Raw genomic sequence first — 25,420 nt, forward strand, 5'->3', positions numbered from 1 at the left:
GGCTACATAATATAGGCTTAAATGTCACTCCAATGCCAAGGTTGGTGCCTTTTTAATGGACTTAGATAAATAGGGGATGTTATTAAAGGAGAATTCCGATGTGTTATTGACCTAAAGTGTGTTGAAACATGATACCGAGTGTGAACGTATGTCTCATAGCCCATCTCGGCTTGTCCCCTGCACTCCAAAATCTGGCGCTAGTTAGCCGATGCTACCAACAGCTTTTTCAATGGTGGTGCTTCGGCATCGGGCTAGCCATGCAAATAAATCACTGTTTTACACCATTTACGAGGCTCAATGTATCTCCACACTTCATTGGTAGACTTCCGAGGGCCCTGACATTTAAAACGAGACATTGAGAACTTTGAAAAAGCACTGGTAGTTTACTTATAAGACGATTTATACAGACAGTATCTTCATGAAGTTTAGCGTTTGCAGCCATCTTGAATTTAGTCAGGATAAGTCGAGCGACGAGTAAGAATGAACAGGTATGATAAAGGATCAGATTCCAAAAATAATTCCGTGGAAATGCATGGATTCCAGTTGCTCCTACTGGAAGAAACTGGAATCCATGCATTTCCACTAAATTATTTTTGGAATCTGAGGTCCAGGAGGACCAGTATCGATACAAGGCTAGGTTTTTTGAGGGAGGGCTTAATAACAGATGTCTTAAACGACTGTGGTACATGCCCTGATAGCATTGAATTATTTATAATCTAGAGCAAAACATTATCCAGGAAGGGGAGAGCAGTCTTAAGAAGGTGAGTAGGAATAGGGTTCAGTAGACTAGTTGTAGATTTTGATGAGGAAATTGTGGAGGTGAGATCTAATATGTTGTGTACCAGTATATGTAAATGAATTAAACGTTGTTTGAGGTCTCATCTGTGATTTTGTAATTTTGCTATCTTTCAGCAATGGAGTATATCTAATTGTTTGACATACAATCATACTGTTGAAAATAAGAAAATAACTGTTTTGTGATTCAACATAGTCAGTGATTTAGGCAAAATGTATGGTGTTAATTATAGTGAAATATACAATTTCACAAAAATAGGGTTGAAACAGGTTATAAAAAAATGGAGACATAATTTTTCTCCATGTTCAATGACCTCTAAAGACAGTCCAACCACTCTCCAAAAATTAACATTTCAATCCCACAGAAACCACATAGGCCAAACAAAAAAATCAGCCATAAAACTGAAACGAGTTTGCAACGCAGGTCACAGGTACTGTCCAATTCGCCTTTGGCTAAGCCACACCCTAGAATGTAGATTGACCAATCACAGCGTAGCCAAGAACGAGCTCCCAAAGAGGTCCGACACTTTTTCACAACGTACGCTCCATTGACTTTAACGCAGGCGTCTTATATATTCGGTCTCGGCAGGTAGTTTTATCAAAAATATGGTTAAACGTTGTTTAAATAATAAATAAATAAATAATTGTTTAAATGTTTGTAACACAGATAGGCGTTTCCCAGAAAGGTTGGAGGGGCGTGTCTGTTTTTTCCCCTTCCCAAAACCCAAAGTCAAATCCTGACAAGTGTCGTCTTTGGATTAAACTGTGTGGACGTCCTCACAGTCAGCTGAACCCCTCGAAGATCAACAAGCACACGTTTGTGTGCTCTAAGGTAAATTTTGCTTTTAACCTTACTGTGAAGTTATATACTACTTAGACAATTTTATGCTTTTTTAGGTTATGATTTCGGTTCTCTAGCCTAATTAATGAAGAATTAATGTGCTAGCAAGCAAGTAAGCTTAGGGATAGCTTAGCCATCACGTAAATCAGGATTGTATTCTTTGACTAGCGGCTGGATGTTAGCTAACTTTGTTATTAAAGATACAAACACCTAACGTTAATGTTACTGACACGCTGTGGTAGTTTTTTAAGGTGACTACCGCCACCGTGTTGCCACAGTCTAACAATATTTTACATCACTATTTCAGCATTTTGTTAATGGAGAATCAAGTCCCGAAACCCCAAATCCAGTTCCTGCTATTTCTGGTGGAGGAAGTGCAGTCAAAGGTCGAAGACTGCCAACTAAAAGGTACGAGTTATAATTAAATAATTCAATTACAGAAAAAATATTACAGCCACAACACAGTATCAGAATAATATCAAACACTTTAATCGACAGGGCTGTAGTACTCGAGTCCGGTCTTGGACTCGAGTCCGGACTCGGACTTGTCTCGGACTCGCTAGTATTTGGACTTGGTCTTGTCTCGGTCTCGGCCACTGGTCTTGCCAAATATGGCTTTTGGTCTCGACCAAGTCCAGGTGTCTTTAGGGCCATCAAAATTAACGTGTTAATCGCCGCGATTCATTTTGAAATACATAATGCGTTACAAAATATTAACTCAATAGTGTTTACCTTTGTGGGGGGCTGATGTCACGTAACGGAAGCCGCAAAACCTAAAGCCGCAAGCCTGAGAGTTTATTTTACTGTCTGTGGAGTTAGCTGAAGATAAAGAGGAACCAACATTTAGCCAAATAGTAGCTTTACTGCAAACTGCTTTTCACTCTTGTTAGATAACGTTTACAATGTCAAAATGCACCAACTGCAACAGTTACATAAAGATGATACTTTTCGGCTCCTCTCCATTAAGATCCAACTTGAACGTATGCTACTCCATTTAATTAAGAGCGCGTCTGAACGCAACGAGAAGGAGAGAAAACGATTGGCAGGCTCCAGCTGGCTTGTCGTTGTTGATGATAATTTATATCTCCTTTTTAATATAAGAAACTTATAAAAGGAAGGCAACAAAGACGAGGTTAGAGGAGATTGCGGATTTATCCGATTTCCACTACTGACCAGTTATAAACATGTATGTAGGCTGCACTCACTGTGATTTGAAAAATGGACAAAAATATGAAGAGTTGTCTTTGCCTTTGTGTAATGGAACTGGTGAGTCTTGAAGTCTTCAATAATTTGTTTACATGAAGCACATATTATGCCGATTGAAACACATTCCATTCAGATAGCTAGGTGACTGGCTCAGGCTCATCATTCACTTTTAATTGCAAACAGAAAATGTCTAGCTAGCATCATGTCATTACATGCTTCTATTTCCAAAGGAATGAAAACTGTTTATATCAACTTAATATCATGCTTATCATTGTTAATATTGTACAATACATGTGGTACAAACAATATTAGAGCTTGTGGACTAGCTATAGGCTATATTTCAATGGAGCTGGTAAAAAAAAGATCATTATGAGAACGTGGCCACAATGGGCTTAAAGTAACAGTGCACCATTTACAAATGAGTTAAACAGCATCATATGTGTAGTATTTCTTAAGAAATGAATACTTTAAAACACAATTACTGTGTCAGTATTATCATTTAAATAATATAAAAGTGTTTTACTTTTACCTTTGTGGTTACTCATTAATTTTGTGATTTATGTTGAAGCTTTAGTCTTTAGGAACTTTTTAATTGCGGTTAATCGAGATTAATTCATTTCACAATATATATTTTGAATCGTTTGACAGCCCTATAATAATATTGGAGAAGGGGAATGGCTACACTTCCAAATCCTGGGTGTGTTCACACTGTTTTTGCTTTTAGATAATAATAATAATAATAACCCAAAATGATTGTCTTGATACTGTCATGCACAAGACTTTTTTTCCTATCCTGGACTCGGTCTTGACTCGGACTCGAACCTTTTTGGACTCGGTCTTGTCTTGGACTCGAACCTCTTTGGACTCGGTCTTGACTTGGTCTCGACTAGTCCTGGTCTTGGACTTGTCTTGGACTCGACAAAGGTGGTCTTGACTACAGCCCTGTTAATCGATTTTACATATGTATTTACAGAGGCATCTACACAGTATCAGGCTCATCAGTGCAGGACACCACATCAGAAGAGCTGTCCATGGTCATTGAAACAGGTAGGCTACAGCATAGACATAATATACATAGACATTGGCTGCTGGAAACAAGAAATGCGGCCGCCATCTTGGACCGGTCATACTCCTCGTTGAGTTGCAGCAGAAAACACAAGATGACAGCACTGTGCAGCATGTTCCTGCTCAAATCGGCGGACCATACTCGGGGGATTTACTTTTCACAAGTAAGATTTAACATTACCGTACTATTGGTTGTATTTTGTATTTTCGAACAATGTGGCCTGTATCATAGCTACATGTATGACCTTTGCAGCAAAAAAAAAAACGCGTGAAAATCTGTTCGGTATTCAGTGAGATATGATTAATTTAATGTGCTGACAGCTCATTGCACCAGCCAAAGAGTGGAGTGGATGACCGATCCAAGATGGCGGCCCTACGTCTCGTCAGCGCTAGTACGGAGTAGCAGTCGATGCGGCGTCTATGTATATTATGTCTATGGGCTACAGTTCATGTGACGGTTGTGGACTCTCATTGCACATTGTAGGGAGAAAGTGTTCAAAAAAAGTACCAGTCAAGTTTATCTTTTATTTTCCTTCACATCTCAGGATCAAAACAAATTCGCTCCAGGTGATAGTCACTTTCACATAACACAAAAAGGTCACACCATGGCATCCCAGTTATCCCCAATTGTCCCATTATTTGAAAGTAATATTTGTGTGTACGATTGAGCCTGTAGGGGACATCGCTAACCTTTTTAAGGTACTGGCAATCGGTGTAGCTGATTTTCATTGGACATTTAATTTCGAGAAGTCCATAGGTCTCATTCTCACCACTCTGAACCCTTCTGTCAGGGGATGTACCCAAATAGGGGGCGTTAGGGTTGATGACAAACCCACACACTTGCACTTCATTTCCAGTGATGACAGCATACTGGGCTGCAACGGCTGACTCAAGCTCCAGGCCTCTCTTCATGGCTTTTGTCATAATGCTCTTCTTCTTCCTCTGCATGATGATGGCAAGTTGTTCAAAGTCAGCTCTTCTAGAGAATATTCTCTTGAAGGACGATGAGGTTAGGCGAACAGAGCGGACATGATGCCAGATGTTGTTGCTACTCTGCTGTCTGGTGTTTTTCTCAAGTGCCTCTGCCTCAGCCTTTGAGACTACAATGGTTCTGAACCTTTCCATCTGCACTTTATTAAGGACAGTACAGAAAGAGCCTGGCTGTGGTGGCAAAGGGAATGCTGGGAAGTCACTGGAGTTTGATTGGGAGAATGCTTGTGAAGTGTTGTCCAATAGTGGGAGCAGTATGCATTGAAGGGGGAGAAAAATACATTTATTATTTCTTGTGTTTACATATTGTTTCTTGTTTTTTTTGTTTTTTTTTACTAGGCCTCATTTTAACCCTTACAAGCCCGACCATTCTAATTTCGTTAAAATTTTAACGATGACCAATCATCTAATATCTCAGCTGTCCAATGACTGATTTTATTTCTGAAATCTTCCCCGTAATGCTGACAACATAAGCTTCAATTTGATATGATTGGTTAAGGGGTTTATGGCGCGAAATGTTTTGGATACTTGAAGATGAGTCGTGAAAAAAACTTTTCACTTCAGTCGTACATTTTAACATGGATCGCTAGATGCCACCTGCACTTCGTTGGAGTTTACCTCGACTGGAAACCACACAGCTGGATAAACTGAGGTAATATATATTTTACATCGTTTCTAGTTATGGTTAATCTTAATTTGTAGTCATAAAATCATGTTATTTGATAGTAATATGCTTTCTCATCAGCGTCAACATTATGGCATAGCGGGGGCTAAGTGCATCGTCATGTAACTTTAGCTAGCTGCATTACTCTGAACTGCTTGCAGTATTCTCGTTTGCTTTTTATATCAGTTATTTTCATTTGACAATTTCATTTAAAAACCTGTTAGTATATAACCTGTAAGTAAGTTTGTTTTCTAGTACCAATTTGCTTGTTAGGTAAGCATTATATTGGCAAGTCAGTATAGCATACCAAAGCTGAATAAATCAATGGGCGCCGCGTTTCTAAGTTGCGTTCTCTTACATGAAATAAGTTGAGCGATATTTTTACTCCTCTCAATATGTAGTTGTAGAAAACAAGATGTGAAATCACGGATTCTGTCAGAAATGTAGTGCTAATTAACGTATTGCCTCTCATCGGGTTGTTACCTCGCTAGGCAGTTTGTAGTGAACTGTTTTACCTTGCTTCTAAATGTCAAACATCAGACGTGCTTGTCTCAACATTTTCTAAGATGGCATGACTTGATATTCTACTCTTCTCAATATGTAGTTTTATAGAAAACATGATGTGAAATCACATATTATGTCAGAAATGTCATTATTGCATTTAAGCAGTTAGTTACTAGGTGAAATGTAATCTGTCTTTATCTTAATGCCAGCCAGGCAATCAGATTTAGGGTAGCTAAACCCATGTGTAATAAAATGACTTTTCATACTTCTAAATATTTTTGAGTTGCTCAAAATGCTTCAATAGTTTAGGCTACCTCTTCTTGTGTATGTATGTGCACACATGCACACATCTGTAGTTTTGTGATTTTATTTTTTTAATTAATAAATGTATTACATTTGTATGATTTTACTGTTGTTTCAGATGGAGGATGACAAGACCTACACAGACCTCCTTGCAGGCCTGAAGAGGTGGCTGACTGCTGATGAGCTTGCGCTCACAATGTTGAAGACCATGTGAGGATGGAGGAAGAAGGTATAGATTTAGGTGGCGTGCGTAGGGTGGTGTAGACTGCCACTAAAACACTGTGAAATAGACTTGTTATGTTGATTTTTATGTTGTTGTCCCAGGCATATGTGGTTTTACCAACCGGAACGGGTGAGAGGTTGTGCTTAGTAGGCCGTTGTATGCAAACACACAGTGCAGGGGCATGGGACGAAGAGACCCCAGAAGAGTTTCACAGTTTTCTGGGATTGATCATTGACATGGGACTTCACTTCCCTCCCTAATATCCATTGCTACTGGGGAACCAAGTCTCTGAAGGGATCAGGGAGCGTTGACCAAATGAGAAATACATATTGTGTACACTTTTTCTCCATTGACATTGCTGTTTCAGTAGTTTCTTATTATTTCAAGTTTGGCAATGCAGAATCTGGTGTTGAACCTAGGTTTGGTAGCTACAGCCAGAAAGATTTTGGCGAAAATCTATCACAACAGCTGGCAGGCATTTCTGTCAAAATTTCAGCCTCGCCTTCAGCTGCTCCAACTACTACTCTGTCATCTTTTCATCAAGTACATATTCCTGTACAGCAGGAGCCAAAGAAAAATTGTTGGCTTTGTTATAAAAACAATACATAATAACACTAAAGTAGCTTGTATGGCCTGGAGTTTAGCGGTAGGTGACTGCTTTTTTGGTAAACAAAATTGCTGTCAGATTTGGCATTCTACAGAAGGGGATGCGTTTCGTTATGAGTCATAGGTCCTCTGTGTTTAACCTTCAGGTTCCCCACCCCACCTTTCCCTATCCTCCTCTGTGTGTGTGTGTGTGTGTGTGTGTGTGTGAGTTTGTGTTTATATGTGTGTATGTGTTTATTCTCAACAGGCTTGTTCTATGTAATCCACTTTCAAATGTTTAGACACATTGATTTTTGAGTGATGTTGAAGTTGATTGTATTCCTAGCTTTTCATAAATAATACATTTTATAGATGTATATCATTTTCATATTACACTAATTTATATAAAGAAGTTGTATCTGTTGAATCAAATGTATTCTATGTCTCTTCAGAATTGATCTTCAATAAATATACAGTATACTTACTTCCTGTATTACTGGTAAGGTACATGTTTTTCTTTTATATATCATTATTGTTGACTGTAGCATTTGCTTATATACAAATAAATGGTTTATTCTTATGGACCAAATACATCTAAACCATTGTGTCTGACTTCATTATTAGTTTTTATGCATACTTTTATGTTTTTGGTGAGAAAGAGAATGCGAATTCTGTCAACATTCTAAATCCCGTTTCCTGCATTTTTATACACTTATCACTTAATTTATCATAACTTTTGAAAGGTTAATGGTATTCCAATTCAGTCTTTTTTGTTAAATAGCCCACAACTTGCTGAACATGTCATACACTCTATATTTTTCTCTATCTCGTATAGAAATATGATGAAAATTCATTTTTATGCGAATGAAATTCAATTTTAACAAATTTCGGTATACATTTGGAGAGGATTTTCAAAGACTGTTCATTACTATATCAACATTACCATATGTATTTTACATCATTTGATAGAACTGACCCTTCTGATTACAATGGTATGTATATCCCATTGATGGTATGTATTATACTCAAGAAATAAGGTTTTTTGTGTAAGGAGGTCATCCAGCACCAAAAATGGAATGTTCGGCACGGGCACGAAAGGGTTAATAATGTCATTGTTATGTTTTTACACAGAAAACCAGATTCACACAGCAGACCAGATTCACACAGAGGATGCACACCAGGATCGCAATGAGGACCAAAAAGAAAAATCAATTAAAGAGGCAACTTGCCGATAAAGAAAAAGAAAATGCCTTGCTGAGGGTAGAGATTCAAACTTATGAAGCATCTCACCCACACCATACCCACTCAAGCTCATTACCAACTCACACCAGAGACTATATCTAACTGCAATGTGCCTGAGTACTTTAAAGTACAGCACAGGTTTTAGTTATGATGAGTTCAACAATCTGTGTGCATTTTTCAGGATACCCAGTACTGCAACGGATACACAAACACTTAGCCCTGTGAGCAGATCAACCTCATGCCTTTAAAACATCATCTCCACACTTCACAAATCTTAATATGTAATTCACTGGCAAATGGGGTGTAGAAAGGAAAACACATTTACCTTTAATTGATGATGCCGGAATAGCTGTGAGATGGCCAAGACATCTCATCACAGGTATAAAGTAGGAAGGATTAGGTCGACTACTAAAAAAAACTATGTTTTGTTTTGTTGAAGTACTTCGCTATTGCATAACAAGTGTTGTCGGTCCCAGTATGTAACATGAGGAAAGTTTTCACCGAAAACAAACTGTCATCGTTAAGTACAACAGTGTACGAGTTGCGTCTAATTGTCCTAGTGCAAGATTCCGAATTAATGACTTCATTATTCACCACTATTCTCCTGTAATATCTCACAGAGATCCTATCGAATGTATGAAAGACACTGCATTGCTAAGCAATCATCGTTATCAATCTTTTTACCTTTTGGTCTGCCAAGAGCTGTCACACCATTACCACGGCACACATTTTTCAACTTTGGCAGTGAAAATGTATCAAACAAGTCTTGGCATTCAACACTGGCATTGCCCATGGTCTTTTCTCTCAGTGCTGGTAAGGTTTTTTGCATCCAAAATGTTTTAATAATTTGAGGAGCAACACCTTGTGTACTTCTGATCATGTTCATGAGATCATTGTTGTATGCTTCGAATACAAACGCAGAATGAGCCCAATTTCTAACACTCCTTGTTAAATGAAGGCAAAGGTGTGTATTGAACGTCATGTTCTCAAGTCCATAAAGGTCTTGCATTTCTACCACATATTGCAGTAGTAGCAACTCAGCTTGCTGAATTTCAACTAAGCTGATTCTCTCAGCCAGTAAGATAGCTACACCATGGACAAGCTTAGACCAATGAAGGAGATACTTGTGAGGCAGAATTCCTTTCAACACCGGGATGCTATAGTATAGCAACCACATCAACCATTCGTGCGCTTTCCAGAACTTTCTGTCCTTTAAGGAACGAGGTATCCTTGAAACATTGCACGGAGGTTTGATGTCTAGAAGCCTCTTATCTAACATGTGAATTGATCTGCCAATGTACCATGTTTGATGATTCTCACTATTTAACCACAGCTTGGCCATTGTCCTTGCGATACCTAAAGAGACACTGTGCATGTAATCTGGGACACAGGACTCAATTATATTAAAATGTGGGACACGTAGTAAAATGTTCGGTCCTTTCTCACCTTTAATAGGCATGCCTGATTGTAAAGCACATTCAATGTGCTCTTCGGTTTGAGCCTGGGTTCGTAACTCACAAGATTCAAATGGGTATACACGTGTATAACCACTGCCTTTTTCAACCATATCACCATTGAATTGTTTGAAGTTCTGGATTACCGGCCTTGCTACTGAATCACATACAAGTACCAGAGGATAAACTCTTGTGGTGTTAGTAGTGGAAGGTGTTTGCCAAGTGAACCCCTGAGTTTGTAGATGTAAAATCTCTTCAACAAAGGGTTGAAGGTACACATTCATGTTTGGTTTACTATTGCCAAACCATAGCCCACATAGCATTACATGCTTCTGTCTGTCAAACACTGGCAGTTCATTAATGATGCACAAGGAGAGGCTAAATACTAAATGAGGAGGACTTGGGAACACCATCACAACTGCATGTTAGTGATATATTAGGTGAACGTAGAGGTGATTCAGGTGAGTAACAATTGCTGATATAAAGCACCATCATATATGTCACTAATTACATTTGGATCCATTTCCTTTTCAAATTCATGACTGACATGTATTATGACATCTTTCTGCAAAAACAACGTTTTTAGTTGCTCCTCTAAGGCCAGATAAAGGAAACAGTTTCCTCTGGACATCTGATTGGTCACCGTTGAGGTTTCTTTGCAAGATCTGCACTGTAAAAAGTCATCAGCCTGCACCTCCATGATACACACACAGTTTTCACAGACATAGTGAACTTGCATATGGTTTCTAACATCCCCAAAGGTCTTGTGAAGCAAGTAATTAGATGGAATTATAGGATCATGACTAATGAAATTTACTAATTGACCAATATCTTCTGTAGCCTTGTCAGTAAGTCCATGTTTTAATTTTAAGGCTAGAAGCAGTAGGCCTACTTGCTCCTTTGTTTGTTGTGAAGACCTGTTCTGCTGATATCCCTCCACATCAGGCTGGACTGGACCTGGATCTGATTCATGATCAGATTCCGATAAATTTGCTGATCCAATCGCTGTTCCGGAAGTAACTGCTCCAATGGAATCTGTCAGACACCAAACAGGACGAGGACCACAAAAGCGTCACGTTCAAAAGTTTATTTAAGGGTTGGGGGTTAAGGGGGTTTCAGGGGTTCCGGGGGGGGGGGGGGGGTACAGGAGTTCCAAGAGTCTGCGTGTGTGTGTTCCCCCAGTAGCCGAACAGCGATGGCAGGAGCTGGATGATCCGGGAAGTCCTGGGGGAACCACACACAACAGCAATTGAAACGAAGCAGCAGTACAGTCAAGGACTAGGCGGTATTCGTAGAAGAGGGACGGAAGGCAGGTCAAGATTACCGGGGCTGGAGAACACAGAAGTAGTCGAGCGGGTCCGGGATCACAGGCAAAGAGTCAGAGGCGTTTTCCAAAACAGGCAGGTAACTGGTGCTGGTTGCAGACGATCTGACAAGTGTGGACTGAAAAGCAAGGCTTTATATACAGGGCATGATGAGTGGTGAATGCAGTGCAGCTGGTAGGTAACGAGGGTGAGGCAGAGCAGAGCAGGAACAGGTGGAGGTCATCAGACTTCAATCAGCGTGTGTTACCAGGCAGAGAGAGAGCTCATGACAGAACCCCCCCCCCCCCCCCCCAAGGGACGGCCCCAGAAGTCCCCAAGAGTGACACCACGTCGGGAGGGCGGAGGGGAGCCGGTGGAGGGCTAGAATTCCTCTGAGTGGTCCGAGTGAACATCCTCATCCTCGGAGGGAGCTGGAGGGTCGTGGACAGAAGACGGGACAGGTACCGAGACAGGGTCAGGCACAGGACAGGAAGCCGGGCGGGCAGGACGGTTAGGGACCCCTCTGGGGCGGCCCCTACGGATTGCAGGTTGATCAGGATGCAGACGGTGGAAGTCGGCGATGAGTGTCCGGTCCACAATCCGACTGGCTGGCACCCAGGTTCTCTCCTCAGGTCCATAGCCCTCCCAGTCGACGAGATACTGGAGGCCCCTACCTCGCCGTCTGGACCGAAGCAGGCGTCGAACGGTGTACACCAGCCCACCGTCAACGAGGCGAGGAGGAGGAGGAGGCGGCACGGGGACCAGCGGGCTTTCATGCGTCGGCTTGACTTTCGAAACATGGAAAGTAGGGTGCACCCTCATGGAGGTTGGCAACTGGAGCCGGACTGCGGTTGGGCTGATGACCCTCTGGATAGGGAACGGGCCGAGGAATCGAGGTGCCAGTTTACGCGATTCCACCCGCAGTGGGAGATCCTTGGCTGACAGCCACACCTTCTGGCCAACACGGTAGGCGGGTGCCGGCGATCTTCGGCGGTTAGCCCCAGTGGCATAGCTGACAGCTGACTTGAGTAGCGTGGCACGAGCTTGTGACCAGGTACGACGGCAACGGCGGGCATAGGCGAGGGCAGACGGGCAGGACACATCTCCTTCCTGGCTGGGGAACAGGGGGGGCTGGTAGCCATACACACACTGGAAAGGCGACATACCAGTGGCAGAGCAGGTGAGGGAGTTGTGAGCATACTCTATCCACATCAGTTGTTGTGCCCAAGCCTGGGGTTTGCGAGAAACCATGCACCGCAGCGCCTTCTCCAGCTCCTGGTTTGCCCGCTCGGATTGACCATTGGACTGGGGGTGGAACCCAGAGGTGAGACTCACTGTGGCCCCTAGAAGACAGCAGAACTCCTTCCAGAATGTAGAGGTGAATTGCGGGCCTCGGTCAGAGACAACATCCCTGGGCAGCCCGTGTAGACGGAAGACATGATCAAGAACAGCCTGGGCAGTCTCTCTGGCAGATGGCAGTTTAGGGAGGGGAATGAAGTGTGCCATCTTGCTGAACCGGTCAACCACAGTGAGAATGACAGTCATCCCACCTGATGGTGGGAGGCCAGTTACAAAGTCCAAGGAGACGTGGGACCAGGGTCGTGTGGGCACAGGCAAGGGCTGGAGTAAACCAGCGGGGGGCCGAGTGGAGGACTTGTTCTGATTGCAGGTGGGGCAGGCACGGACGAATTCTCGGACATCCCTTCTCAAAGAAGACCACCAGAAGCGCTGGGCAAGGAGATGGCAGGTGCGGGCGGAGCCCGGGTGGCAGGCAAGGCGGGAGTTGTGTCCCCACTGTATGACCCGGGACCTCAAATTCTCTGGGACGAAGAGACGACCGTCTGGGCATGCACTGGGACTGGGATGGTCACGGAGGGCCTCTTGAATTTCCTCCTCGATATCCCAGGTCAGGGCAGCTACGACGCAGGGATCGGGCAGAATTGATGCAGGTTCCTGGGAAGGGGCGTCATCCTTATGAAACTGACGGGAGAGAGCGTCCGGCTTGGTGTTCCAAGAACCTGGGCGGTATGACAGGGTGAAGTTGAATCTGGTGAAAAACAAGGCCCAGCGGGACTGTCTGGGGTTAAGACGTTTGGCATTGCGGATGTATTCGAGGTTTTTGTGATCGGTCCAGACCAGGAACGGAACTGTGGACCCCTCCAGCCAGTGACGCCACTCCTCCAGGGCAAGCTTGACAGCCAACAGCTCACGGTTTCCAACATCATAATTGCACTCTGCAGGTGAAAGCCGGCGAGGGAAAAATGCACAGGGGTGCAACTTGTTGTCCTCCTCTGCCCGTTGAGAGAGTATGGCCCCGACTCCCACGTCTGAGGCATCCACCTCGACAACGAACTGCCGGTCTGAATCCGGCATCTGGAGGATGGGGGCAGTGGTGAACCGGGCCTTGAGGGTATGAAAGGCTGTGTTGGCCTCTGGGGTCCAGAAAAAGGGGTGTTTGATGCTGGTCAGAGCTGTGAGGGGAGCGGCGACGGAGCTGTAGTTCCGGATGAATTTCCGGTAGAAATTGGCAAAACCGAGGAATTGCTGCAACTTCTTCCTATTCCCCGGAACTGGCCAGGAGGTAACTGCCGAGACCTTTGCGGGGTCCATCTGGATATTGCCTTCAGCGACGATGTATCCCAGGAATGACACAGTCTGAGCATGGAACTCGCATTTCTCCGCTTTGACATAGAGAGAGTTCTCCAGGAGCCGTCGAAGAACCAGCTGGACATGACGGGTGTGTTCGGACAGAGTTCTGGAGAAAATTAAGATGTCGTCCAGGTACACGAAGACGAATTTATTCAGCATGTCCCGCAGCACATCATTCACCAGCGCCTGAAATACCGCTGGGGCGTTGGTGAGGCCAAATGACATTACCAGGTACTCATAATGGCCGGTGTGGGTGTTGAATGCAGTCTTCCACTCGTCACCCTCCCTTACTCGCACTAGGTGGTAAGCATTTCTAAGGTCCAGTTTGGTGAAAATAGTGGATCCCTGGAGCAACTCAAAAGCAGAGGTGAGTAAAGGCAGAGGGTACCGGTTCTTCACTGTGACATCATTCAGACCTCGATAATCAATGCAGGGGCGAAGAGAACCATCTTTCTTTCCCACAAAGAAGAACCCGGCACCAGCAGGAGAGGAAGACGGGCGGATGAGTCCAGCTGCCAGGGAGTCCCTGATGTAATCCTCCATAGTTTTTCTTTCAGGAGGGGATAGTGAGTAGAGGTGACCTTTGGGTGGAGCAGTCCCAGGGAGGAGATCAATGGCACAGTCGTAGGGACGGTGTGGGGGCAGAGATGTGGCTTTGGTCTTTTGAACACCTCTCGGAGGCCATGGTAACATTCAGGGACATTAGAAATGTCGGGGGCAGTACTGAGCCGGGGGGCAGCGAGGCAGCACGCAAACAGGTCAGGTGGCAGGCATTTCCCCACTCTTTCACAGTTCCGGAGGCCCAATCGAGGTGAGGATTGTGGAGACGGAGCCAAGGGTAGCCCAGGATTAGGGGTTGGCCTGGAGAGCTGAGCAGGTGGAAGCGGATGGTCTCTCGGTGGTTTCCTGACACCATCATTGAGATGGGGGCTGTGATGCTGGTAACTGTGCCAATTACGTGACCGTCCAGGGCCCGGGCTGGAACAGGAGTGGACAAGCGATGGCTTTCCAAGCCCAGCTGACGAGCAAGTCCTGTGTCAATAATGTTTGCTTCTGCGCCAGAGTCCACCAGGGCTGCCAGGGTGTGGGTGGAATCAGACAGGTGAAGACAGACTTGGATGAGGGGTTTACGGCTGATGGAGGGCTGAATGTTCATTGAGCTCATCCGGATTCCTCCTACATCTGGTGAGCTCCGGCTTTTGCTGGACAGGTGGCGACTCGATGACCATCACCACCACAGTACAGGCACAAGTTGGAGGTGATGCGTCGCTGGCGCTCTGCAGGGGTTAGGGAGGCGCGGCCGATCTCCATCGGTTCAGACTGGTCCGGCTGGCTAGATGGTGTGGCAGGTGCGGACAGAAGGGCAGTTGGGACACTCCGTGTGCTGGTGGATGGACTCTGGCGCCCTCTCACGACGGCGGGCCTGGATCCTGCGGTCGATGCGGACAGCCAGAGCAATGGCTTCATCAAGAGTGGGGGGTTGATCATGGGAAACCAGCTCGTCCTTTATGTAGTCCGCCAGGCTGTGGAGGAAGGCATCCACCAATGCTTCCATGTTCCAGGAGCTCCGACTTGCCACAGTTCGAAAGTCAATGGAGTAATCCGCAACAGTCCTTCTGCCTTGGCGAATACTCATCAGGGTCCGAGATGCCTCGGCTGTTGTGGATTCCAAATCGAATACCTTGAGCATCTCCTGCGAATAGGTGGAAGGTTGCACATGCTGGGGTCTGGCGCTCGAACTCCGCCGTTCCCCAGAGTCGAGCTCGGCCCGTCAGGTGAGTGATCACGTAACCGACCCTCGCCCCTTCAGTGGCAAAAGTCCTGGGTTGCAGGGTAAACTGGACACGGCAGCTCGTCAGGAACGCCCATACCTGGGTTGGGTCGCCGCTGAACCGCTCTGGATTGCCGATCCTGGGTTCTGGGGCTCCGGCAGCCACGGCAGCAGTGGACTGGGCAGGAGACTCGGGTGCTGGGCCGGTGAGCAGGCTGGCTGGGGCTGGGCCGGTGGGAGCAGGCAGAGGAGAAAGGTTGGTGAGAAGTTGAATGATCATTGCAAGTTGTTGCTGTTGCTGCTGGAACTGCTGACGCTGTTGGTAGCCGGCTTGAAGTAGGGAGGCAATGTCAGCAGTGTTGCGGTTTACCTCTCTCTCTGTCTCTTCCAGGCGTTGCATGGCGGTGGGTGGTTCTGGTTCGTCGGTTTCCATGCTGGTTCGACCGTGCGCTGGGTCCATGTTTGGTCAGATCGTACGGTCAGACACCAAACAGGACGAGGACCACAAAAGCGTCTCGTTCAAAAGTTTATTTAAGGGTTGGGGGTTAAGGGGGTTTCAGGGGTTCCGGGGGGGGTACAGGAGTTCCAAGAGTCTGCGTGTGTGTGTTCCCCCAGTAGCCGAACAGCGATGGCAGGAGCTGGATGATCCGGGAAGTCCTGGGGGAACCACACACACAACAGCAATTGAAACGAAGCAGCAGTACAGTCAAGGACTAGGCGGTATTCGTAGAAGAGGGACGGAAGGCAGGTCAAGATTACCGGGGCTGGAGAACACAGAAGTAGTCGAGCGGGTCCGGGATCACAGGCAAAGAGTCAGCGGCGTTTTCCAAAACAGGCAGGTAACTGGTGCTGGTTGCAGACGATCTGACAAGTGTGGACTGAAAAGCAAGGCTTTATATACAGGGCATGATGAGTGGTGAATGCAGTGCAGCTGGTAGGTAACGAGGGTGAGGCAGAGCAGAGCAGGAACAGGTGGAGGTCATCAGACTTCAATCAGCGTGTGTTACCAGGCAGAGAGAGAGCTCATGACAGAATCGTCATGTGCCTGTCCAAAAGCATAGATATAACATTTCAGAAAATTAGACAAATTATAGTATCACAAAAATAAAAAAAAGGCTGCCCATCCCCTTCAAGGTAGTGTCCTTGTGTATGGATAAACACTTTAGATGTCCTCCACTGTGTCAAATCTTTATCTTGGGGAAGAGGAGGGAAAAAAAGCAGGGAGCCATATTCAGCAAGTGAGGGGTTGTGGAGAGCGACAGTTGTGTTGTAAACTAGTATGAATATTATTTATATGAAAGCCATCCTGTCTGTTACATTTTCAATTAGTTTTTTAACTCACCATTTGAGGTTCTGTGAATTCCTGTTGGCTGGTACTGCCCTGGTCTGGTTCTTGTTCTTCAGCTGTGTTTCTGCAAAGGAAGTATGAGTGAAAAATTATTATTATGCCAGACAATAATAAAAAATAATAAAAATAGGTAGATATTGACAGTTAATCGCATGGCAAAGACTGTTTAGGAACATAGATTTTTACTGGCTTTAACTTATATGCATTATTCAGATTAACATATATGTGAGTGCCTGGTATTCTGCTACTTGCCAATTGCTATTTGAATTGGACGTTTATCGTAACACCTCCAATTATCACCCATTTCGTTCGAAAATTCTAAAACAACATTGTTTTTTAATACTTCAAATTAACATTTGATAAATGAACCTTACATTTTTCAGTAGCCATAGGTGTGTAGATTTGAACAAAATCTGGTTTGGCTCTTACCGGGGCTTTTACTGCCTGAAATATCCGATTTTGTTTACCACGCTCGGAGGTTAGTGCTGGCCTGGTGGGTCGTCTACTTCCACCCTTTTACACGGCACATGAACGGTTAGCCCGAGAATTCTCGTCACAATACACTGGAGCTCCAAACGGATTTGTACACGCAGCCTTACAACACTGTTTACAGCTCTTCAAGTCACGTTAAAATATCATTTTTGATACACAGCTAATTTAGATACACCAATGGTGTGGGTGCTTGAGTTTCTTTAGGAATCCGCCGTCTTGGTTTATATAGAAGTTAATATTAGGTGACACATACACGCAAGAGGACGGAAACATGGGACTGGTGGTAATAGGGGGCGTTCTGATGGCTGTGTTAAGTTAGCTAGCTAGCTATAACGTCAGAAAGTTGAGTAAAGTTAAAAACAGGTCAAACAACTTCCATGTCCATAGAGTTCTTCTCAGAATGTTTACTTCGGGGTCCACTAAATATTTTTTATACAGGATGCCACTGCAATTTGGCACTCCTTGGCGCTTCAGTTCTTCTACTGGAACAACTCATCCAACCAACGTTTTTTTATTTACAGTATAGGTCGGCGCAAGATTAACTCCGTGGCAATCAGATGAACCGGCGTAGTAATATTGTGCGTGCTTCGTCCTTGTTGACTGTGGGCCAATCATGTGTCGATATGATCTCCAACTTCAAACTGAAGATTCTAGAGCTCTAGATCCTTGCTTCCAACTGACAACTCACACATAACGGTCGTTTGTTAGCTATCGGAAGGTTAGTTTATTTGCGTGTAGCAGCTAAGTGTGTTAACGTTAACAACGGGCTGATGACACGGATAAGGGGAAGCACAGCATCATCCCGGTTTCCAACATCAGGGGTTTCGATGTAGATAAATGGATGGATGGACTACTGGATCAAGAAATATTTGCTGTTGAGTGGCGGGAGGGCAAAACTGCTCCAAAAAGTGGATGGCCAGTCTATCAGGCTGTTGTGAAAAAAATTGCAGGTGAGTTTTTTTTTTTTTTTAGTTCATAAATCATAAAATGTTCAGGTTAAATTGAAATTTATATGCGTTAGCCCCAACGTTAACGTTAGTGTTGTGAACGTTGTCTCCTATTTTAAAAGGCTAAGGTTAACGTTGGCTAACTGTTAGATTTTTACTAACGTTACGTGTGACGTTCCATTTACATGCACGAGCAGTTTCACTGGATCTCTAAACAAACTTTCGAATCGATAACATTGCATGTAGACATGTGGCATCATCTCTACCTAATACATTGTTTTAAAATGTCGGCTATAACGTTGGCCGTTTAAACAAAATCTCAGTGAATATTTCACACCTAGGCTGGCTGCTGAGTGAAGGTTTTTTTTGGCTCAAAAGTAAAGCCATGACATGTCCGTGAATTTAAGGATTTTAGCAGCAGGCTGTGAAGTTAAAGCAAGCATTAAAAAGCCACTCATATGTAGCCTAGAAATCTAGACGCACCCTAGCGGCGGCAAATTAATTTGCTCAGCCTGTACGTCTAGTATCAAACCATAGGGATTTCTATTGGCTGACGCCGTGGACGTCATCCAATCACAGCGCTCTATTTTGTTAGAGAGTCTTAAGGCGGGCTTAACAGGATAACGACAGTCCTGCGACGGTGAACAACAAGGAAGGTGGCTATGGCGAACGAAGAGCGGTTGTTTGAATCGGCGTTGGCGTCAACTTTGGAGGAGTTGGACTTGTGCTTTTCTTTGAAGGTTGAGCAACACAATGCACTTAAGTCATTCCTTTCGAAGAAGGATGCATATGCCATTTTGCCGACCGGATACGGATATGGTCATAGCGCTGGCCTATTGCATGCATAGGCAGTTTGAAAGACAATTCTCTGCCCGCCCCTTGGATTAAGCGAGGTGAATGGTTCGATTCCAGACTATACATTTCAATGATATAGGATGGCCCGCCAGGCTAACTCATATGGTCACCACTGTTAGATTGATTTGCTTAGATCCAGACCTATGCAATGCCATGTCATGACTTTGGTACTCTATTATGCTTATACTAGGGCTCTGTGACCTAGCCAGAGATAGAATCTTGATGAGCTTAAAATCTTTGTCATTACAATTGTTTAATGGTGGTCCGTGATTACCTTTGTAACCGGATGGACTGGATGAGAGTAGGGGTGCAATAATGGGGCCAGGACAATGGGGGAGCTGTGGGATTTGCTGCTGTGAAAGACTGGGTTCATGGGGAGATGAAGAGTCCTTTAAAAGCTGGGCCTGTTGAGGGCCCGCCCCCTCTTTTTGGTCTCCTTTGTGTCAGCAGTGGGTAAGGTGGATGGTGTGCAGTTTGATTCTTTTGTTCGTTTTGAGTTATTTATGTGCTTTTGTGTTTGGTATTGCCTTATTTGATTTTGTTGTAGATATAGAGTGGTTTGCTTTACATTTGCTTTAAGAAGAGCTATTTGTAGTGGTTAATTGAGTGCCAGCATTGAGCCAGAAAGGCCTTAAGCCCTGGCCTCCTCCTATAGGTTATTTTGTGTGTGTTTTCATCTTGTTTGCTTTGTGTTAGTTCTGTTTGTTTGTCCGTGCTAGGGCGGCCGACCTGTGCTGCACACCTTCTGCCTTCCCCAAGTGGCTCAGCCCGAGGCCAGTAGTGTAGTCCCTGCTCATGGTGGTTTGTTGTGGCCTTTGCCTTTTTAATTAGTGTAAACTTAATAAAGTAATGAAATGGTTTTAATGTTAATATTAATGAACTTTACCAGGACTGGGGACTGCAGGCTGTAACCACTGTGTGTACACCTACTACTGGGCCTTTGTGTGACATTTGATGCATGGGTAGCTATCAGTAGGCATTGAGTGCTATGTATGAATTTAGTGTGTAGTGTTTGTAGTGGTGTAATGCGTGAACCTAAAATATTTATGCACTTTGAACTTTATTGCAGTTTTGCACTCTCCACGTGAGGTTTATTTATTCCTTGTGACTGATCTGGTGTTATCTTATTTATTCAAGGTCCCAGTGGTGGGTGGCAACCTCTGACTCCTCCTTCCTTCTCCCATGAGCTTGGTTTCAAATAAATTGTAAACATTTTTGACACTTGACTCTTTATTGTCTCACGTTGGTCGACCGAACCTGCTTACATCTTAGGCGTAGTCTGCAGGATCAACTTGAAACAAAAAGAAAAAATTGTAATTTGATTGAGGATGTCTCAAAGTGAGAATGATGAAGGGGGGAGACCAAGGTCTTTTTCAGTGCCTACCTTTTTCCCATTTATGATGCCTTGTGTTAAATTTTCTGGGGGTAGAGGGACAAATGAATGTACATTCAAACAGTGGAAAAATGACCTTGAAATGTGGTTTAGAATGTATGGCATCCCTGCTGAAAATCAGTTAGACTGGGTTTTGAGTTGTTTGGAGGGGGGAAGCAAAGAGAGAAGTGGCCATTTTACCTGCTGACGAGAAAAATACTGTTGCAAAAGTATTTACAAAGTTGTCGAGTTTGTATTCTAGTGCTGTCCCTGCTTCTGTCTCACGCTCGCTGTTCTTCAACTGTAGGCAACAGGCTGAAGAAAGTGTGAGGGGTTTTGCCCTCCGCCTACAGGAGTCCTGGCAGAAGATGATGATCAAGGATGCACAAAATATCTTGAACCCGGAGATACTAATGCGAGATCAGTTTGTTGCAGGGCTCTGTGATGACGGCCTGAAGAGAGAGTTGAGAATGAAGGTAACACTGAATAACGAACTTAAGTTTGCAGATGTGCAGAAGGAGGCTGTATTACGGGCGGGCCTGGAGGAAAATGAGCAAGTATGTTGCGGAGCGGTGAAAGCAACCACATCTAAGAAGCCTTGGGAAGATGACCTGCAAAAACTTAAAACTGAACTTAAGTCAGAACTGGCAAAGGAGGTAGAGACTCAAGTGAATAACCTGTCCCAATCTCTCCTGCAGAGCAGAAAGGAGGAGTTCCGCAAGGCGAAGATTGAGTCACAGTCAATCCAGACACCTACCCCTTCCTTTGTGCCACAAAGATCTCGTAGTTTTTCACCAGGCCCTAGGCAACAGAAAACAAGGGCCCAGTCCAGGCCCAATGAGTATGACGAACAGGGGCGGCCCATCTGTTACCAATGCAGAACCCCAGGCCACATTGCACGCCAATGCCCCAAACAAAACCACCTGCCCCTTTAAACTAGCTTGCCCCGCTGTTGTGGATCTAACAGTGGGCCAAACAGCAAATGATCCACCCCCACATTGACCCAAGCATGTGACCTGCAAACATCAGTGCCCCCTGCAGGACTTGTAGGGGACTGTCCCATGATTCAAGTCTCCATGGATGGTTTTGAAATCTCCTGCCTACTAGACACTGGCTCCCAGGTGTCCATGGTGTGTCAAGAGTGGCTACAGAGACACTTTGGCCAAGATGGCCAGCACCTGAAAGATCCAGCTTCCTGGCTGAGGTTGAAGGCAGCAAATGGTAAAGAGATTCCATACCTAGGGTATGTAGAAGTTCAGATGGACATTGCTGGGGTGACTCTAGTCATTTACTCCTACCAAAAGTTAGGCAAAATATATTTGTTGGACTCTTGAAGTATTTGATGACGAACATGCATTCGAAATTGTGAGAGGTGATAGCGTGGAGGCCCAGATGTCAAGTGGTGCTGAAGCAGACGTACACTCAAGTAGTGTGACTGACGTGGATGCCTTACCACCATTCGACCTTGAAGGAGTTGCTCTGTCAGCAGAACAGAAGAGCAAATTGGCCACCTTGCTCAACAAACACAGAGCTGTCTTTTCTCAGCATGATGAGGATTATGGCTGCACAGACACCATCTTGCACAGAATCCCTACAGGAGACGCAGCCCCCATCAGGCAAAGGTATCGTCAGATCCCACCAAACTTGTATGCTGAGGTCAGGGCCCTGATCAAGCGCATGCTGGAAGCTGATGTCATCAGGCCAAGCTCAAGCCCATGGTCGTCACCCATAGTCTTAGTACGCAAGAAAGATGGCTCCATCCGATTCTGCGTCGACTATAGGCAACTAAACCAAGTCACTAGGAAAGACTCTTATCCCTTACCCCGAGTAGAGGAAGCTCTAGCCAGTTTGAAGAAGGCCAGCTGGTATTCCACACTGGATCTGGCATCTGGCTATTGGCAGGTCAAAGTGGATCACAAAGACCAAGAAAAGACAGCCTTTACCACTCCCATGGGGCTTTTTGAATTCCAAAGGATGCCCTTTGGATTATGCAATGCACCTGCTACATTTCAGCGCCTTATGGAGAGTTGCCTGGGAGAACATAATTACCAAATCACTGTTAATTTATTTAGACGATATTATTGTCTTTGCGGCCGATTTTGATACTCACCTTGATCGTCTTGACTATGTGTTCTCCCGTCTCTCTGCCCAGGGCCTGAAGCTGAAACCTGACAAGTGTAAACTCCTCCGTGATAGCGTCCAGTACCTTGGCCACATCGTGTCTGCAAATGGAATCGCCCCAGACCCTGGTAAAGTGTCAGCAGTCCAGCAGTGGAAAGTGCCAGCTAAACCAACTGAGTTACGAGCATTCCTCGGCCTTGCAGGGTATTACCGCCGATTCGTCAAGGGGTTCTCCCAAACAGCAGGCCCTCTTCACAAACTCTTTGGCGGGTACCCAGCGAAGAAGACCAAACCCAGAGTGCCAGGTCCTGCCTGGCAATGGACAGAAGAATGTGATCTGGCCTTCTCTCGTCTAAAGCAAGCCTTGACCCAGGCCCCAATTCTGTCCTTTGCTGATTTCAGTTTGCCTTTTCTCCTCTACACAGACGCCAGCCACCAAGGCCTGGGCGCCGTACTCTCCCAGGTCCAAGAGGGCCAAGAAAAAGTTATTGCCTATGCAAGCAGAGGCCTGCAAGGTGCGGAACGTAATGATGCTAATTACAGTTATTTTAAATTAGAACTGCTCGCACTGAAATGAGCCATCACAGAAAAATTCCATGAATACTTGCTTGGTCCAGGCATGCCTGTTGGGGGTGTGTGAGGCAGAGCCAGCACCCAAGCCAGCAGCTTCATGGATTGGAGAAGGCTGGTCTGCTGACAGGTGGGCCGAGGGACAGCAAAAGGACCCAGCAATCTCACGAGTTCTGTTCCTTTTGCAGACCAAACAGCCATTGAGGCCAGATGAACGAGAGCGAGAGTCCCCAAGTGCTGCGCCTGCTGAAGGAAAGGCCCCGCTTACAGCTGCGAGAGGGGGTACTCTATAGGCGAGTCCAGGACTCAAAAACTAATGCCCTCCACTTCCAGCTCGTTTTACCCCAGAGTCAATGGCGAGAAGTCTTCACTAGCTTTCATGAGCATATGGGACATTTTGCTGCAGACAAGACCCTTAAGACACTCCAAACCAGGTACTACTGGCCCAATATGTTTGCAGACATCCAGAGGTGGTGTTCAGAGTGTCCTCAGTGCGTGCTAAGAAAAAAGCCCACTAACTCAACAGTTAGTTTGACACCCATTACAGCCTCTTACCCCTTAGAGCTGATTACAATGGACTTCCTGTCTTTAGAAGCCTCAGTAGGTGGATTTGAAAACATCATGGTCCTCACTGATCATTTCACAAAGTTTGCCTGGGCTGCTGCAACTCGGGACCAGACCGCAAAAACAACAGTGAGGGTGATGTGGCAACAGGTTATGCCCCACCCGATTCCATGCTGATCAGGGGCCAAACTTTGAAGCGGCTGTGGTGAAGCAACTCTGACTTGTACGGCTGCAAAAAGAGTCACACTACCCCGTATCACCAAGAGGGTAATGGGCTCACAGAAAGATTCAACCGCACCCTGCTGGGAATGTTGCGTAGTCTGGTGGAGGAAAAGAAGAGCAGGTGGGCAGATTATCTACCAGAAATGATCCATGCTTATAACAACACTGTGCATACCTCTACAGGCTACACCCCCTCGTACCTCATGTTTGGAAGACATGCACGTGCACCGGTAGACGTTCTCCTGGGGGGTCCGTTGGAAGAACCAAGCACAGTTGGAGCGTGGGTCCAGAAACACCATGAGCGCCTGTATTTTGCCTACAAAAGAGCGGGTGAGTTGAATGCAGGGGCAGCACAGAAGCAAAAGAGGCAACATGACGGCCAAGGGGGGCTGGGTCCATTAATGATGGGGGAAAGGGTGCTGTTGCGTAATGTGGGTCCTAAAGGGCAGAGTAAACTGGCAAATTATTGGCATAATGTACCTTATGTAGTGGTAAAACAACCTAATCCTGATGTTCCTGTGTATGTGGTCAAGCCTGAAAGGGGGAAAGGGAAGGAGAAAGTCTTGCATAGGCGGTTGCTTTGTCCTTGTCCTCTGTCATTGCAGGCCCCAGTGCAGGAAGAACATGGCGAACCTGAGCCAGCGAGACCGTCGTTTCGTTTTGATTCTTTTGTTCGTTTTGAGTTATTTATGGGCTTTTGTGTTTGGTATTGCCTTATTTGATTTTGTTGTAGATATAGAGTGGTTTGCTTTACATTTGCTTTAAGAAGAGCTATTTGTAGTGGTTAATTGAGTGCCAGCATTGAGCCAGAAAGGCCTTAAGCCCTGGCCTCCTTCTATAGGTTATTTTGTGTGTGTTTTCATCTTGTTTGCTTTGTGTTAGTTCTGTTTGTTTGTCCGTGCTAGGGCGGCCGACCTGTGCTGGACTCTGCACACCTTCTGCCTTCCCCAAGTGGCTCAGCCCGAGGTCCAGTAGTGTAGTTCCTGCTGCATGGTGGTTTGTTGTGGCCTTTGCCACACTCAATGTATGATCTTCCTTGTCAAAAAATAAAGGCATGAATAAAGATAGAAAAAAAGATATGTCCTCCTGTTCGTGGCACTCCACCTGTTATGTCTCACACTTCCGCCCCACACTTTGAGAATTAAATTAAAAGACATGGTTATTGATTGTCACAATTATGAAAAATGTTTTTACAAAAACACTAATAATGGATGGTCTTTAAAATATGTGTGGATCTAGATTTTAGAAACAGTTCTGAAAGTGTTTGTTTTTCCCTCCCAGCCATCCCTCGCATGTCTGAAATGCTGACCTCCTGGACCCAGAGGACCCCAAA

The 25,420-nt window shown here is 45.1% G+C and overlaps 1 protein-coding gene across 3 annotated transcripts; it reads left to right on the forward strand.

The window, feature by feature from the left end:
* Nucleotides 1–1,215: 1,215 nt before the first annotated feature.
* si:ch73-311h14.2 (uncharacterized protein LOC556846 homolog) lies at nucleotides 1,216–12,345 on the forward strand. Of its 3 annotated transcripts, none has more exons than XM_042073412.1 (5): nucleotides 1,216–1,627; nucleotides 1,944–2,044; nucleotides 3,816–3,889; nucleotides 5,048–5,151; nucleotides 6,293–6,307. In XM_042073412.1, exons 1-5 carry the CDS (start codon nucleotides 1,448–1,450, stop codon nucleotides 6,299–6,301), a joined length of 468 nt encoding a protein of 155 aa, XP_041929346.1. In that variant the 5' UTR covers nucleotides 1,216–1,447; the 3' UTR covers nucleotides 6,302–6,307. The 3 variants fall into 3 exon arrangements, with proteins under 3 accessions (XP_041929346.1, XP_041929348.1, XP_041929347.1); XM_042073413.1 differs by lacking the exons at nucleotides 5,048–5,151; nucleotides 6,293–6,307 and adding exons at nucleotides 8,308–8,639; nucleotides 12,334–12,345 and having other exon boundaries at nucleotides 1,218–1,627; XM_042073414.1 differs by lacking the exons at nucleotides 5,048–5,151; nucleotides 6,293–6,307 and adding an exon at nucleotides 3,921–4,016.
* The last annotated feature ends 13,075 nt before the right edge of the window (nucleotides 12,346–25,420 follow it).

The sequence above is a fragment of the Alosa sapidissima genome, chromosome 19, assembly GCF_018492685.1.
Source record: "Alosa sapidissima isolate fAloSap1 chromosome 19, fAloSap1.pri, whole genome shotgun sequence".
In the NCBI taxonomy this organism is placed as follows: domain Eukaryota; kingdom Metazoa; phylum Chordata; class Actinopteri; order Clupeiformes; family Clupeidae; genus Alosa; species Alosa sapidissima.